The sequence below is a fragment of the Malus domestica genome, chromosome 05 (genome assembly GCF_042453785.1).
Source record: "Malus domestica chromosome 05, GDT2T_hap1".
NCBI classification, from domain to species: domain Eukaryota; kingdom Viridiplantae; phylum Streptophyta; class Magnoliopsida; order Rosales; family Rosaceae; genus Malus; species Malus domestica.
The window spans coordinates 21,020,674-21,037,386 of NC_091665.1; the positions used below are offsets into that span (position 1 = coordinate 21,020,674).

Sequence of the window (16,713 nt, forward strand, 5' to 3'; positions counted from 1 at the left end):
TGTGCCACACACTTGAGGCTGAATCAATGGGCAAATATGGAAAAAGAAATATGCAAAATTGTAGTAATGATCCATCAATTTTAGCCAATTGGAGAAATAGACCCACAACTTCAACCCAATTGGAGTAATGAACCCTTAACTTTAACCCAATTGTAGCAATGGTCCTTCCAACATGATTCATTTTGACACAATTTTGGCAGAGTTGGCGAAAAGGACCATATCTGCACATTTTGATGAGTTAAGGGACCAATGATCATGAATTTTCAATTGAGGGACCATTGCTCCAATGGAGTTAAATTTGAGGGACTTGTTACAATTTTCTCTAGGGTTGGGCTCACTTTAGAACAGTGTTTTGGTTGTGGGCTCTAGTTGAGATTGACTTGTTTTGGAAAGCCCAATAGTGTGAATACTTTTCAACTAATGAGCAGTGCAAAGTTAAAACAAAAAACCAACGATTCTTCCAAGAACGCATGAAAAACTGTTAACAATGAACCCTTCTCCTTCCCTGTCAATCCCTCCCTGCTACAGGTCTCCTGGGATCTTGCTGCATGCACCAAGAACAAGAGGCCCTTTTCCCTTTCTGTGCAGTCAAAGCAGCAGCTTCAGCAAAGACCAAGGACAAACCCACAACTGCAAGGGGTTGAAATTTATTCGGGGGAAGAAGCAGTTGAAGGATCTCAGCACTTGGGGCATTGGAGGCCCTTGCAATTATTTTATCCAAGTATTCGATCAGACCCAACTTGTTTCTACTATCAGGTGTTGTTCTGCATTTCTTTTCTAGTTATATAATGCAATACATCCTCTGAATTTGATTGTGGTCTCAAATTCTGAAAGCTGATTTCTGGGTTTTTTTTTTTTTTTTTTTTTTAAATTCTGGATTACAAATACATTTATGCATTTTAATCTGTCTGAAATGGGCCTGTTTGAGATTGTTTATGTAGAAAACAATTTTGTTCATAAGCGCTTTAACTAGTAGTCATTTTATTTGAAGAAGGTTGAATTTTTACTAAAAATACAAGTGTTACGCTTTGCAGTGCTTCTCCAAAAAGCGCTTCTACAAACTAGAAGTACTTTAAAAAAATTGAATCAAACGTAGTGAGAAGCACTGTTAGTTGGCAGAAAGCGGTTTTTGCTTCTACCAGGCCCATTGTCTGTTTAGCATTCCATCTGATCTTCTATTTTGCTTTTCATGAAGACAAAAAATTTTGCAGACAATTTTTTCCGAGTTAACGAGGTAAACTACTAATTTATTACAAACTGGAACCAAATTCAGTAAAATGGTTTGCTTGGTTGAAAACTATGCAGATTCTGCCGTGAGCATTCAATCAGGTTCATTGTCATTGGTAAAGGCTCTAACTGTTTGTTTGATGATGTGGGTTTTGATGGTTGTGTAATATTGAACCGGATTGAGTTCTTGGAGAAGAAGGAACCTGGTATATACAGAGTTGGAAGTGGCTTTCGATTTAACCGGTTAGGGGTGCAATGCTCCAATGAAGGATTCACAGGACTCGAGTTTGCTGGAGGAATTCCTGGTACTGTGGGAGGAGCTACTTATATGAATGCTGGAGCAAATGGGCAGGAGACCGCTAATGCTATACGTAGTGTTGAATTTGTAACAATGAATGGGAAGTTTCTTAGATTTAGCAGGACTGATCTCGTTTTCGGGTATAGGTCATCTCCATTTCAAGTTATGGAAGAATTGGCAGCCATCATTGCTGTTACATTTGAACTGCAGCATTCAGGATCAGCAAAGAGAAGGCAGCATGAATACAAGGAAAGGTAGTCTAGTTCATCTAGAGGGCGAGAGAGAGAGAGAGAGAGAGAGAGAGAAGTTTTTCTAACGAGGAATGATTTCCGCACACTCCTTTTTATTTATGTCCCCTAATTCTCCTTTGATTTATTGAATCCAAACGCCAGAAATAATCAAGGGTGTGAGATATCACTTTCCCTGCAAGTTTAAAATTCTTATAGAAAAAGGAGGTGATTTGCAGATTCTTATGGGTGTAGTGTGGCTACATTTGCAGGAGAAGAATGTCTCAACCGGTTGGGGAACAAACCGCTGGCTCAGTCTTCCGCAATCCATTGGATATGGGGGTTGCAGCAGCTGAGTTGATTGAGAAGGCCGGGTTGAAAGGTTTTAGAGTGGGAGGGGCAATGGTATCCAAAATGCATGCAAATTTCTTCATAAACTGCGGTGGCTCAACCTCTCAAGACATGCTTCACCTCCTTGCTGTAGTGAAGGAAAAGGTTGATCAGAAATTTGGAGTGCAACTCAAGGAAGAAATCATATACATTCATCCGGAAATAACCGATGTGGACCGAAACAAAGATAGATGACTTGTAAAGACACACCATATGTGTACTGCTGTTAAAAACATTCATCCAAATAGAAAGGATTGGTGCAACTAAGACCTCTATATTCAATCACATATCACCCACAAGCTCCAAAACATCAATATATATTTTACTTATACGCGCGATGCGGAGATTCGGACCCGAGACATATGTCACTACTGGAAAGAAATGTACAATTATCTAACACCAACACGGCGGGACGGGACTCCGGTCACACATGACCAATCTCAAATTCAAGTTTGTTACATGTATAACTCAAAATGTCATACAGGATACATTGTGAGTTGAGTTCTGCCAATTCACGACGCCTAAGATTCCTCAAACTTAGACCCTTTCTTCATCGGTTCCTCGACTAGTATTCCAGTTAATGGTCAGAAGCACAAGGTAGGGGGAGGGAGCGAACCATTTAGATCCTCCTCCACATCCTGAAACATTATTCTCTTACGAAAATAAAGAACAATGCGAATGTGCATATTTATTGCATGCATATTGGCATTACGTACAGTAAACGAAGAAGCTGTATAGAGTCGTGCTGGCGTAACCAAAGGACGTCTACCAAAACACAGCATACACTTCCGTTTTAGGTACGTTCTTGATGATAAACAGCCTGGCCTCACTACTCCAGCAAGCGCTTATGCTTGCACCATCCAATAGCTATCACATATAAGAATATGGTCCCGCCAGTGCTGCCACCGATAGTCCAGAGGAACTCTCGCATCCCTGCTTTCTCTTTATCAAATAGCTCAATATGGATATTCATGCCGAAGATACCAGCTACAACAACAAAGGCACTCACAACGAGGGTTGCTGTTGTCAACATGACCCCCATTTGCAGGAGATGGTTCTGTTTGTCATCCAACATTATGTTGATGTAATCCTCTGTGTCGTCGACATACTCCCTCAACTGCAAAAAGACAACAATGTAAAATAGAAAAAAATATATACAAAAAATAAAACACTACATATATTACAACAACAACAACAAAGCCTTTTCCCACTAAGTGGGGTCGGCTATATGAATCCTAGAACGCCATTGCGCTCGGTTTTGTGTCATGTCCTCCGTTAGATCCAAGTACTCTAAGTCTTTTCTTAGAGTCTCTTCCAAAGTTGTCCTAGGTCTTCCTCTACCCCTTCGGCCCTGAACCTCTGTCCCGTAGTCACATCTTCGAACCGGAGCGTCAGTCGGCCTTCTTTGCACATGTTCAAAATCACCGGAGCCGATTTTCTCTCATATTTCCTACAATTTCGGCTACTCCTACTTTACCTCGGATATCCTCATTCCCAATCTTATCCTTTCTCGTGTGCCCACACATCCCACGAAGCATCCTCATCTCCGCTACACCCATTTTGTGTACGTGTTGATGCTTCACCACCCAACATTCTGTGCCATACAACATCGCTAGCCTTATTGCCGTCCTATAAAATTTTCCCTTGAGCTTCAGTGGCCTACGACGGTCACACAACACGCCGGATGCACTCTTTCCATCCAGCTCGTATTCTATGGTTGAGATCTCCATCTAATTCTCCGTTCTCTTGCAAGATAGATCCTAGGTAGCGAAAACGATCGCTTTTTGTGATCTTCGCTAGATTGCTCCGGTCATTAGTGTGGATAAGTATATAAATGGATAGAGATAGGAAAGCAAACACAAGATGTACGTGGTTCACCCAGATTGGCTACGTCCACGGAATAGAAGAGTTCTCATTAATTGTGAAGGGTTTACACAAGTACATAGGTTCAAGCTCTCATTTAGTGAGTACAAGTGAATGATTTAGTACAAATGACATTAGGAAATATTGTGGGAGAATGATCTCGTAATCACGAAACTTCTAAGTATCGGAGTGTGGTGTCGTCTTGACTTGCCTTATCTGTCTCATAGGTAGATGTGGTATCTTCTCTGGAAGTACTCTTCCTCCATCCAGGGGTGGTATCTTTAACTGGTGGAGATGCACAAGGTAATGTATCAATTTCACTTGAAGCTTACTTGTAGTTTCAGGCTTGGTCAAGCGCGATACAAACCATGTAGTAGGAGTCCCCCAAGTCGCCGAGCTAGGGGGTCTGCTGAAAGAGGTGACAGACAAGGTAAGCAATCAGAGCTCCGACTGATTGTTCACCTTCTCCCCATCTTGCAGCAGCATGAAGGATAAAGAGAAGAAAAATGAGAAGAGATGATATGAGATACTTTTGCTTTTGAAGAAGTAACTTTCCACAGGCTTATTCTTGAACTGAGCTGGAGGGTTTTCTGGTTTCCTCCAGAGTATAAGGCCGACTGAAGAATTTGAGGGTCAAAACAAATCCATCAAATCTAGAGTACGTTCCACCCTGCTGATATGGGATACTTTTGCTTTTGACAGAGTAATGAATGTATCGGCACGTGTGCTGTTACGCTTGTCTCCACATGCTTCCTTGTATCCTTCGCACTTGCCCTATCTGTTCCTCAAGCAGATGCGGAATCTTCCCTGGAAGCATAAGATGTTGAAGATGAGTACTCGAGAGCAATGCCAGGTAAGTAATCAGGTAAGGGGTTCCAGGCAGTCAGTTCCTGGCTGGAAGCTTGATTCCAAGTGCTGACTGATTGCTCTCTTTCTCCTTGTCTTGCAGGTAAAAACAAGGCCAAAAGAAAAGACAGGGAAAAAGCATGATATGGGATACTCTTGCTTTTAACCCTGATGATATGAGATATTCTTGCTCTAGTATAGCTTGTTTGCAGAGGTATTATCGGGGGGAAAGAAAGCTGAATATTTCGAAAGGCTTCGTTGGGAGTGCCCTCTCATATATGATGAAGGGTTGAGCATTTTTGCAGGTCTGCCTGTCCGTTGGGGATGGAGGTCGACATATATAGGAGTCTCCCTAACAAGTAGTAATGCTATTCCTTTACCCTGCTTGGTCATAGCACGGTAGTGGGAGCTGCCAGTTTCACATGTTTTAACTCTGTCAGAGCACTTTGAAAAAGTGGTCTGTGGTATCTGGCTCTCGAGATTCGGAGAACGATGCCTCTTCGATTTTTGAGAAAGCAATCATGCTGGGGGTATGACTCTCGAGATTCGGAGAGCAGTGTCTCTTCGATTTTTGAGGAAGTAATCATGTTGGGAGTCTGGCTCTCGAGATTCGGAGGGCGGTGCCTCTTCGATTTTGGAGCAAGCAATCTTGTTGGGAGTGTTGTCTCGAATGTGAGTAAAGGTTGGGCATGTTTGCTAGTCTACCTTGCCACGAAGCACAAAGGTTGACACACAGGGACTTTCCAATTATCCAGCAATGGTACTGTTCCTTTACCCTCTCTTCGATTTTGAGAAAGTAGTCATGTTGGGAGTCTGGCTCTCGAGATTCGGAGGACGGTGCCTCTTCGATTTTGGAGCAAGCAATCTTATTGGGAGTGTTTTCTCGAATGTGAGTAAAGGTTGGGCATGTTTGCTAGTCTACCTTGCCACGAAGCACAGAGGTTGACACACAGGGACTTTCCAATTATCCAGCAGTGGTACTGTTCCTTTACAGTTGTGGGTAATAATATGGTAGCTAGACCTTCAAAATTTATGTGTCTAAACTTTTGTTAGTGCTGTTTCTTTGCTATTCTTTTACCTTTCTTGGTCAGAGCGATGTAGTGGGAGCTGCAAGCTTCACGTGCTCAACTTTGGCAGAGAACTTTGGCAAAGTTATTTGTGGTACCCATGAGCTATTGTTGCGTGTGGGAAGTTGGTGATTGAACAGTAAGATTCATGTGCTTTCTACTTCACCAGAAGTCTTCGACAGAATGCCCATAATTTCTGCAAAGCTGAGTGTGCGTGTGACAGGTGCTGACAAGGCTAGAAAAGTAGGTGCCTCTTCGATTTCTGAGATCGGCCCTCGTGGTCTCTGAGCAGCCCAGCTTTTGAGAAAGCGAGCGCCTCTTCGATTGATTCGGAGAACGATGCCTCATCGATTTTTGAGAAAGCAATCATGCTGGGGGTCTGGCTCTCGAGATTCGGGGAGCAGTGTCTCTTCGATTTTTGAGAAAGTAATCATGTTGGGAGTCTGGCTCTCGAGATTCGGAGGGCGGTGCCTCTTCAATTTTGGGGCAAGCAATCTTGTTGGGAGTGTTTTCTCGAATGTGAGTAAAGGTTGGGCATGTTTGCTAGTCTACCTTGCCACGAAGCACAGAGGTTGACACACAGGGACTTTCCAATTATCCAGCAATGGTACTGTTCCTTTACCCTCTCTTCGATTTTTAAGAAAGTAGTCATGTTGGGAGTCTGGCTCTCGAGATTCGGAGGACGGTGCCTCTTCGATTTTGGAGCAAGCAATCTTATTGGGAGTGTTTTCTCGAATGTGAGTAAAGGTTGGGCATGTTTGCTAGTCTACCTTGCCACGAAGCACAGAGGTTGACACACAGGGACTTTCCAATTATCCAGCAGTGGTACTGTTCCTTTACCCTTGTGGGTAATAATATGGTAGCTAGACCTTCAAAATTTATGGGTCTAAACTTTGTTAGTGCTGTTTCTTTGCTATTCTTTTACCCTTCTTGGTTAGAGCGATGTAGTAGGAGCTGCAAGCTTCACGTGCTCAACTTTGGCAGAGAACTTTGGCAAAGTTATCTGTGGTACCCATGAGCTATTGTTGCGTGTGGGAAGTGGGTGATTGAACAGTAAGATTCATGTGTTTTCTACTTCCCCAGAAGTCTTTGACAGAATGCCCATAATTTCCGTAAAACTGAGTGTGCATGTGACAGGTGCTGACAAGGCTGGAAAAGGCTGGAAAAGTAGGTGCCTCTTCGATTTCTGAGATCGGCCCTCGTGGTCTCTGGGGAGCCCAGCTTTTGAGAAAGCGAGCGCATCTTCGATTTTTGAGATCGGCCTTCGTGGTCTTTGAGCAGCCCAACTTTTGAGAAAGCAAACGCCTCTTCGATTTCTGAGATCAACCCTCGTGATCTCTAAGCAGCCCAGCTTTTGAGAAAGCAAACGCCTCTTCGATTTCTGAGCAGGCGCCTCTTCGATTTCTGAAGCTTCGTCGATTGCAGATTTTTATAGGGGCTGGCATTAAGTTCCAAAGCACACTTGAATCTCCACCAGTAGAAGCTTCATTCTTGCACTTCTAAGATCTTGATTTGTCCGACCTCTTCTCTCTTCAACACCTTTGAAAATGTCTGGCCCCTCCGACCGTCGTTTTGACTTGAACCTTGTTGAAGAGGCAGCCCCGCCTTCTCCAGACAACATATGGCGCCCATCCTTCGTCTCCCCTACTGGTCCTCTTACCGTTGGGGATTCCGTGATGAAGAATGATATGACCGCTGCGGTGGTGGCCAGGAACCTTCTCACTCCCAAAGATAACAGACTACTTTCCAAACGGTCTGATGAGTTAGCTGTTAAGGATTCGCTGGCTCTCAGTGTTCAGTGTGCAGGTTCTGTGTCTAATATGGCCCAACGCCTATTTGCTCGAACCCGCCAAGTTGAATCATTGGCAGCTGAAGTGATGAGTCTCAAACAGGAGATTAGAGGGCTCAAGCATGAGAATAAACAGTTGCACCGGCTCGCACATGACTATGCTACAAACATGAAGAGGAAGCTTGACCAGATGAAGGAAACTGATGGTCAGGTTTTACTTGATCATCAGAGATTTGTGGGTTTGTTCCAAAGACATTTATTGCCTTCGTCTTCTGGGGCTGTACCGCGTAATGAAGCTCCAAATGATCAACCTCTGATGCCTCCTCCTTCTAGGGTTCTGTCCAGTACTGAGGCTCCAAATGATCCCCCTCCGGTGCCTTCTCTTTCTGGGGCTCTACCGACTGCTGAGACTTCTCCTAAGCAACCTTTGTGAAGGCTCCCTCTTGTGTGCTTATTTTGACTCATGTATATGTACATATTTGTAGCTTATCGAGGATATCAATAAATAAGCTTTCCTTCATTTCAATGTATTGTGTTAAATACACCAAAGCCTTCTTCGCTAAGTTCTTTGAATTTTCTTTTGTTAAAGCTTGTATGTTGAAGCTTTCTGAGTGGAGCATGTAGGTTGGGGTAGTGTTCCCTTAATTTCCCGAGTGAGGAAAACTTCTCGGTTGGAGACTTGGAAAATCCAAGTCACTGAGTGGGATCGGCTATATGAATCTTAGAACGCCATTGTGCTCGATCCTGTGTCATGTCCTTCGTTAGATCCAAGTACTCTAAGTCTTTTCTTAGAGTCTCTTCCAAAGTTTTCCTAGGTCTTCCTCTACCCCTTCGGCCCTGAACCTCTGTCCCATAGTCGCATCTTCTAATCGGAACGTCAGTAGGCCTTCTTTGCACATGTCCAAACCACCGTAACCGATTTTCTCTCATCTTTCCTTCAATTTCGGCTACTCCTACTTTACCCCGGATATCCTCATTCCTAATCTTATCCTTTCTCGTGTGCCCACACATCCAACGAAGCATCCTCATCTCCGCTACACCCATTTTGTGTACGTGTTGATGTTTCACCGCCCAACATTCTGTGCCATACAGCATCGCCGGCCTTATTGCCGTCCTATAAAATTTTCCCTTGAGCTTCAGTGGCATACGGCGGTCACACAATACGCCGGATGCACTCTTCCACTTCATCCATCCAGCTTGTATTCTATGGTTGAGATCTCCATCTAATTCTCCGTTCTTTTGCAAGATAGATCCTAGGTAACGAAAACGGTCGCTCTTTGGTATTTCTTGATCTCCGATCCTCACCCCTAACTCGTTTTGGCCTCCATTTGCACTGAACTTGCACTTCATATATTCTGTCTTTGATCGGCTTAGGCGAAGACCTTTAGATTCCAACACTTCTCTCCAAAGGTTAAGCTTTGCATTTACCCCTTCCTGAGTTTCATCTATCAACACTATATCGTCTGCGAAAAGCATACACCAAGGAATATCATCTTGAATATGTCGTGTTAACTCATCCATTACCAACGCAAAAAGGTAAGGACTTAAGGATGAGCCTTGATGTAATCCTACAGTTATAGGAAAGCTTTCGGTTTGTCCTTCATGAGTTCTTACGGCAGTCTTTGCTCCTTCATACATATCCTTTATAGCTTGGATATATGCTACTCGTACTCCTTTCTTCTCTAAAATCCTCCAAAGAATGTCTCTTGGGACCCTATCATACGCTTTTTCCAAATCTATAAAGACCATGTGTAAATCCTTTTTCCCATCTCTATATCTTTCCATCAATCTTCGTAAGAGATAGATTGCCTCCATGGTTGAGCGCCCTGGCATGAACCCGAATTGGTTGTCCGAAACCCGTGTCTCTTGCCTCAATCTATGCTCAATGACTCTCTCCCAGAGCTTCATTGTATGACTCATTAGCTTAATACCCCTATAGTTCATGCAATTTTGTACGTCGCCCTTATTCTTGTAGATAGGCACCAAAGTGCTCATTCGCCACTCATTTGGCATCTTCTTCGTTTTCAAAATCCTATTGAAAAGGTCAGTGAGCCATGTTATACCTGTCTCTCCCAAAAGTTTCCACACTTCGATTGGTATATCGTCTGGGCCTATTGCTTTTTTATGCTTCATCTTCTTCAAAGCTACAACCACTTCTTCCTTCCGGATTCGACGATAAAAAGAGTAGTTTCTACACTCTTCTGAGTTACTCAACTCCCCTAAAGAAGCACTCATTTCATGTCCTTCATTGAAAAGATTATGAAAATAACCTCTCCATCTGTCTTTAACCGCGTTCTCTGTAGCAAGAACCTTTCCATCCTCATCCTTGATGCACCTCACTTGGTTTAGGTCCCTTGTCTTCTTTTCCCTTGCTCTAGATAGTTTATAGATATCCAACTCTCCTTCTTTGGTATCTAGTCGTTTATACATATCGTCGTAAGCCGCTAACTTAGCTTCTCTGACAGCTTTCTTCGCCTCTTGCTTCGCTTTTCTATACCTTTCACCATTTTCATCAGTCATCTCCTTGTATAAGGCTTTACAACATTCCTTCTTAGCCTTCACCTTTGTTTGTACCTCCTCATTCCACCACCAAGATTCCTTTTGGTGTGGGGCAAAGCCCTTGGACTCTCCTAATACCTCTTTTGCTACTTTTCGGATACAACTAGCCATGGAATCCCACATTTGGCTAGCTTCCCCCTCTCTATCCCACACACATTGGGTGATTACCTTCTCTTTGAAAATGGCTTGTTTTTCTTCTTTTAGATTCCACCATCTAGTCCTTGGGCACTTCCAGGTCTTGTTCTTTTGTCTTACTCTTTTGATATGTACATCCATCACCAACAAGCGATGTTGATTAGCCACGCTCTCTCCTGGTATAACTTTGCAATCCTTACAAGTTATACGATCCCCTTTCCTCATTAGAAGAAAATCTATTTGTGTTTTTGACGACCCACTCTTGTTGATGATAAGAGGAAGAGATTCCATGAATAACAATGAATTACATAAAAAAAATATTAATCCTTAAACTTCACAAGACATGATCTATATCTTTCATTAGGAAAAATTGTGATCAAACAGGCTAGAAAAAGAGTTCACATTATCTATATCTCAGTCATAGTCTCTATCGAGAGATACTATCGACGGAGTTAAAACTGTTGCAGAAAAACAGCGATTTCATAGCTAACTGTGAAGAATTTCCCTAAACCAAGGGAAAGCCTAACGCTGATCATGGTTGCAATTCTCATATGCAACAACACTGACCATAAGACAAACAGATGTATATTTACGCTCCTCAGAAGAAATTGATTACAACAGATGAACCTCAACTTAGGAAAACCTTTACTAACCCACCTACTATCTAACCCCAATATTACTAAAATGTCTTTAACCATATCTTTTATATTTCTTTTTAATTTTACTAGCTTTAATGAGAAAGCGCCCATCCACTGCCATGGGCACTGCTCATGGGAGCAGCCCCCAGATACCAGCAATGGCTGGTGTTGTGAAGATGGGGATCACTGAACTGGCCTCCAGTGCAAGTGTTAGGCTGGCTGCTGGCATCACCATACTCTACGTCACCACTCTCTATTTTAAATTATGTTCACTGACAGATATTTGCACTGAACAAAATTGAGAGGTAAAATATATTCACGTACCGTGGATAGCTTGTTTAGTGTACCATCAATCTGCACAAAATATGCCTCCAAAAGCATTTCAAGCTCTTCTACATCGAGGACCTTTCCCATAGCACTATGTGTGGAGCTAGTAGTGGTCACATGGCTGTCCCTTCTAAGATATTGATGCCGGTGGTTATCACTGTTTTGAGGATCACCATCAAAATTCAAGGGATCCCCACCAGTTTCCATTGAAATTTCAGTAGGACCCCTGATACAATACAATAGGAAAATTAAAGAAGCGAAGAACTGGCATTTCTATAAATTAAAATGAGAATGAGATTATGAGTTGCCTTGCCTGTCATCCATGTCTGATCGTGGAGCTTCAGGATCCATGTCATCTCTCTCACCCAAAGAGGAAGTGGACGAATTTTCAAGATGTTGCTGAACCAACTTGTCAGTTAGATACATTTCCGCCATATCTTCATCATCGTCAAGCAAGTGTTCTAGTTCATCCCTCACCTAGAGGCCAACATAATACATAACAAGTTTAGCACCAAGCAAGTGATCTAGTTCATGCATTGGTTAATCCACGACAAAAGTCTGACACTTAATTTTTTCCATGAAAGGAAAGGGTCTGGATTATCAAATGCTATGCTAACCTTCTGAACACGGCCGGTAATTGCAACCAAGCGACTCTTGATTTGGCGGACGCGTTCCAAATTGAGAGTACTAATCTTTGAAGTGAGCTTATCTAAAGCTGGATGAGCTTCTTGTTCCAATGTCCGTGCCTATTATCAAATCCACAAAAACAAGGAAAACAAGTTAGAAAGGATGGAACGGATTATTGAATGAGGCAGTCTGGAAAAGGATATTCACTTACTTCATTCTCTAAGACACTGCAAGCAGCCTCAAGGCATGCCTCCAATGCAACAAACTCAAAAGGCAGGACCTTCAAACCATCACGATTATCCTCCAGACCTTGCTTCCCTGTTGCCTCCCCTTCCCCATTTCCACCAGCCGCTCCTCTCACCTGTGCATTTGCCTCTGCTTCTTCCATGCCATACCAATTCGATTCTTCGCCATTGCCCTCCTTCTCACACCCAAAATTAACAACACAAAACCAAAATCACAATAACAACACAACACAACCCAATACAAGAAATCACAATTACGATCGTAAAGAACGGTAATTAGACGAAAAATTGAAACTTTTTGAAACCTGGGTTTTTGCGGGTTTGGTGGTGGCTTGGTGGTGGCGCAAAAGCCGCCGCTGAAGCTCCTCAATAAATGGAGTCACAGAAGGGTCTCGGGAATTGAGCAGCAGGACCTCCTGGGCGGTGATGATGGCCTTGATGTGCTCCAAGTTGATCACGATAGCTCGCTCTCGACCCAGAACCGTAGACGGGTATGAAAGAAGCGGGTCCAGGATCCGAAGGTCCCGAGCGGGTAGACCTGTACGCCGCATGATGGCGTGCTTGCCGGCCTCTACCACCTGGGCTTGCCCGCTCGAGTCCAGAAGCAACCATGGCCGCACGCCAAGCCCCTTCTTCCGTAGCCCGCCGGCCACCGACATGCCCAGGCCGGGAATTGTGGGTCGGGTTGCGTCAGGGTCGTCCTCCGCTGGGGCTGTGCCCGACTTTGATGGATGGTTTGTGGGATGAGGGACTCTCATGGCTGTTAGGGATTGGAATTTGCGGGCCGATCTCTCTTCTCTCTCCTATCTCTGTTTTGCTCTTTCTCATAAAGATGGGACACCGTTTTTGTCATGTGTCACATTCCTAGTTGATTACATGCATTCCCTAATCCCTAGTGTACAAGATTCGATGATTTTGGGTTTATAAATGGTAAACAAGATTAATATCCGACTTAATTGCAGAATTGGTTTTTCAATTTTAATTAACAGGATTTTATTAATTTCATTAAATTATTGTAATTAAATAAAGAGAATTCTTACTACCATTTCAAAAATTTTATTTTACACTTCAAACTTTCTATAATAAAAAGAAAAATACACTCGTAATTGTTGTGGTCTATATTTATCTGACAGAGAGACTAGGGCCGGCGGCAGAGAGAGAGGAGAGAGATGTGTGTTTGTAGAATTGTAGGGGAATGTGTGTGTTGTTATCCCTCCTACATTGTGCCTTTATTTATAGTAGTAAAGGGAGAGAATATATTCCTTCTCCTCCAAGTAATACAAGTTGTAATAGGAAAGGATAACTAGAATCAAATCTTATCTAGGATTTACACAATCATACTTAAACTAGGAATGTTTACAACACTCCCCCTTGAGTGTGTAAATACTCAAGATAGATTCAGCATCATGCAAAAGTTGAGGAAGTCGACTCGTTGGCACTGATTCTAAGGAACAACGCTTATTCTCAATAAGGTAGGAACTTGCATAAGTAGTAAGTCTCACTAAAAAACCCTAAGGCTATGGCAAAAATCCAAGTAGGGACAAAATCCATAGTTTAAGGAAAAATGCGTGAGAAATGCAAAGTCAAAAGAAACATCTACAGGACGTCATTAGGGATATGACCAGCCCAAGGTGGGTGCCTCGTTAAAACCTAGTTAGGTAGCAAAAACCCAGTGGGAAAATGCTCCTAATCGTAGGGAAAAAGAGTACATTAAGATCAAGCAAGTATCCAGAAGATACTCCCCCTGAGTTTGACATAATTCCAAAGAGAAATAGCAAAGTTACAACTCAGAAAGTTTACTCATACCAATTCCATGAACAAGCTTTTGAAACGTCGCCTTCGGTAGTGATTTGGTGAAAAGGTCGGCCAGATTGTCTTGTGATCAGATTTGCGTGACTTCAATCTTCTGATGCTCTTACTATTGATGTGTAAAGAAGAACTTCGACGCAATATGCTTGGTGTTGTCTCCTTTGATGTAACCCTTCTTGAGCTGTTCGATGCAAGCTGCGTTGTCTTCAAAAATCGTCGTCAGGGCATTAACGGCGGGGTGAAGATCACAGGAGCTTCGAATATGGCCCACTACTGCTCTCAACCAAAAGCATTCCAGAGTTACTTCATGTAAGGCGAGAATTTCAGCATGGTTAGACGAAGTGGCAACTAAGGTCTGTTTAGTTGACCTCCAAGATATTGCGGTGCCTCCAACGGTAAAGACATAACCCGTTTGAGAATACGCCTTGTGCGGATCAGATAAGTATCCAGCGTCGACATAACCAACAAGGCGAGAATCAACCCGATGAGCATAGGGTGCGGCATCACTCGAGGATTCGTAGGGATAGAATAAGCCCAAATCCGTAGTACCCTTAAGGTAACGGAAGATGTCTTTCACGCCAGTCCAATGTTTGCGTGTTGGTGCATTGCTGTATCTTGCCAAAAGATTAACAGCGAAGGAGATGTCGGGTCTAGTGCATTGAGCTAAGTACAATAAAGCGCCTATCGCACTTAGATAAGGAACTTCAGGTTCCAAAATCTCTTCATCATCCTCCTTCTGACGGAAGGGATCTCGTTTTGCATCTAGCGTACGAACGACCATATGAGTACTTGAAGACTTCGCTTTATCCTGATTAAAACGGCGCAACACCTTCTGGGTGTAGTTCGATTGATGTACTAAGATTCCATCTGAACAATGCTCTATCTCGAGACTGAGACAGTATCGAGTCTTACCTAGATCTTTCATCTCAAATTCTGACTTCAAGTGCGAAGTAGTTCTCGCGAGCTCTTCAGGAGTTCCGATGAGATTCATGTCATCGACATATACTGCAACAATCGTAAATCCGGAATGTGACTTCTTAATGAACACAAGGGCATAGTTCGTTGTTCACATATCCCTGACTAGTCAAATACTCACTCAGACGGTTATACCACATTCTTCCGGATTGTTTCAAACCGTATAGTGAACGCCTCAGCCGAATTGAGAGCGTGTTCCGGGGTTTGGAAATATTTGAACCAGTCAATGTAAGTCATTTGGGAACTTTCATATAAATTTCCGTATCAAGATCCACATAGAGATATGCGGTTACTACGTCCATCAGCTGCATATCCAGTTTTTCAGAAACTACCAAACTGATAAGGTATCGAAAAGTAATCACATCCATAACGGGTGAGTAAGTTTCATCATAGTCAATCCTGGGGCGTTATGAGAAACCTTGTGCTACAAGACGAGCTTTGTAACGAATAATTTCGTTCTTCTCATTACGCTTCCGAACAAAAACCCACTTATAGCCAACGGGCTTCACATGTGGAGGAGTAGGAACTACAGGTCCAAACACCTTACGTTTCGCAAGTGAATCAAGTTCGACTTGGATTGCTTGTTTCCAGTTTGACCAATCAGCTCTACGTCGACATTCACCAACGGAACGCGGTTCAATGTCATCGCTCAACATGATCTCAGTAGCTACTGCAAATGCTAATGCATCGTCGACAATCATCTCATTTCGACGCCACACATCATCTAAGCTAGCATAATAGACCGAAATCTCACGATTCTCGGGAGGAGGATTCGTCTCTTCAAGGACGCTTCCATAGAATTTCCTCATGAGTTAGGTAAAATGAGTAAGCGATAGTCGGATTCACAGTAGGCTCTTCAGGACCTTGTGCCATGGTTTTCCTCTTCCGAGGGTGTGAATCCTTTGAACCAAGGGGTCTGTCATGCTTTTGTGTAGGGGCAGATGATTGGCTAGCCGCTAATGTACGTGGATCACCAGAATTGGCATCCCGGGCTTCCAGGAGGGTAGTCCGTCGTACATTTGGTACATCTATCTTTGCAGGCGTATTCGCAGCTGGAATATGTGATCTTGTCACGCGCGCTAAATCGGTGAAAGCATCTGGCATGCTCTGAGCTATGCTCTGGAGATCTAATATGCGCTGCACTTCAGCTTCAGACTGAGCGATGCGGGGATCTAAATGAGACAAAGTGGGAATCGTCCACGATAATTCGCGTCATTCATTAGGAACATTGACGTTCTTATCTCCCCCTAACGGCGGGAAGACTGTCTCATAGAAGTGACAATCCGCGAAACGAGCGGTAAACAGATCGCCTGTCAAAGGTTCTAAGTAACGAATAATCGAAGGAGAATCATATCCGACATAGATTCCCATCCTTCGCTGAGGCCCCATTTTTGTACGTAAGGGCGACGAGATCGGCATATAGACCGCACAACCAAAAAAGCGCAGATGCGATATGTCGGGTTCGCATCCGGTGACCAACTAAAGGGCACTAAATGGTTGCGTCGCAACAGGCCTCAGGCGGACTAACTTTGCTACGTGCAATATTGCATGGCCCCAAGCAGCGATCGGGAGCTTGGTACGTATGACCAACGATCGAGCAATCATTTGTAAACGATTAATGAAAGCCTCTGCCAGGCCGTTCTGGGTGTGAACATGGTGTACAGGATGTTCAACTTCAACCCCAACCGACA

At 43.4% G+C, this 16,713-nt stretch overlaps 2 protein-coding genes across 2 annotated transcripts; one reads left to right on the forward strand and one right to left on the reverse strand.

Annotated features, from left to right (window-relative positions):
- Window positions 1-408: 408 nt before the first annotated feature.
- LOC103409263 (uncharacterized) lies at window positions 409-2,405 on the forward strand. The gene is made up of 3 exons (XM_008348077.4): window positions 409-756; window positions 1,306-1,779; window positions 2,025-2,405. The coding sequence occupies exons 1-3, from the start codon at window positions 488-490 to the stop codon at window positions 2,335-2,337; spliced, it is 1,056 nt and encodes a 351-aa protein (XP_008346299.3). The 5' UTR covers window positions 409-487; the 3' UTR covers window positions 2,338-2,405.
- Window positions 2,406-2,443: 38 nt separating this feature from the next.
- On the reverse strand, window positions 2,444-13,126 carry LOC103407121 (magnesium transporter MRS2-3). The gene is made up of 6 exons (XM_029102142.2): window positions 12,544-13,126; window positions 12,205-12,414; window positions 11,984-12,112; window positions 11,680-11,843; window positions 11,364-11,592; window positions 2,444-3,259 (listed from the first exon to the last, which is right to left on the reverse strand). The coding sequence occupies exons 1-6, from the start codon at window positions 12,994-12,996 to the stop codon at window positions 2,972-2,974; spliced, it is 1,473 nt and encodes a 490-aa protein (XP_028957975.2). The 5' UTR covers window positions 12,997-13,126; the 3' UTR covers window positions 2,444-2,971.
- Between the last annotated feature and the right edge of the window lie 3,587 nt (window positions 13,127-16,713).

What these genes read in the sequence shown, in the direction of transcription:
- LOC103409263 (XM_008348077.4), top strand. Translation starts at nt 488, where the DNA reads ATGAACCCTTCTCCTTCCCTGTCAATCCCTCCCTGCTACAGGTCTCCT. An exon ending in CAACTTGTTTCTACTATCAG is followed by an intron (nt 757 to 1,305) that starts GTGTTGTTCTGC and finishes AAAACTATGCAG; the next exon opens with ATTCTGCCGTGAGCATTCAA. An exon ending in CAGCATGAATACAAGGAAAG is followed by an intron (nt 1,780 to 2,024) that starts GTAGTCTAGTTC and finishes CTACATTTGCAG; the next exon opens with GAGAAGAATGTCTCAACCGG.
- LOC103407121 (XM_029102142.2), bottom strand. Translation starts at nt 12,996, where the DNA reads ATGAGAGTCCCTCATCCCACAAACCATCCATCAAAGTCGGGCACAGCC. An exon ending in TTACCGGCCGTGTTCAGAAG is followed by an intron (nt 11,844 to 11,983) that starts GTTAGCATAGCA and finishes GTTGGCCTCTAG; the next exon opens with GTGAGGGATGAACTAGAACA. An exon ending in CGATCAGACATGGATGACAG is followed by an intron (nt 11,593 to 11,679) that starts GCAAGGCAACTC and finishes GTATTGTATCAG; the next exon opens with GGGTCCTACTGAAATTTCAA.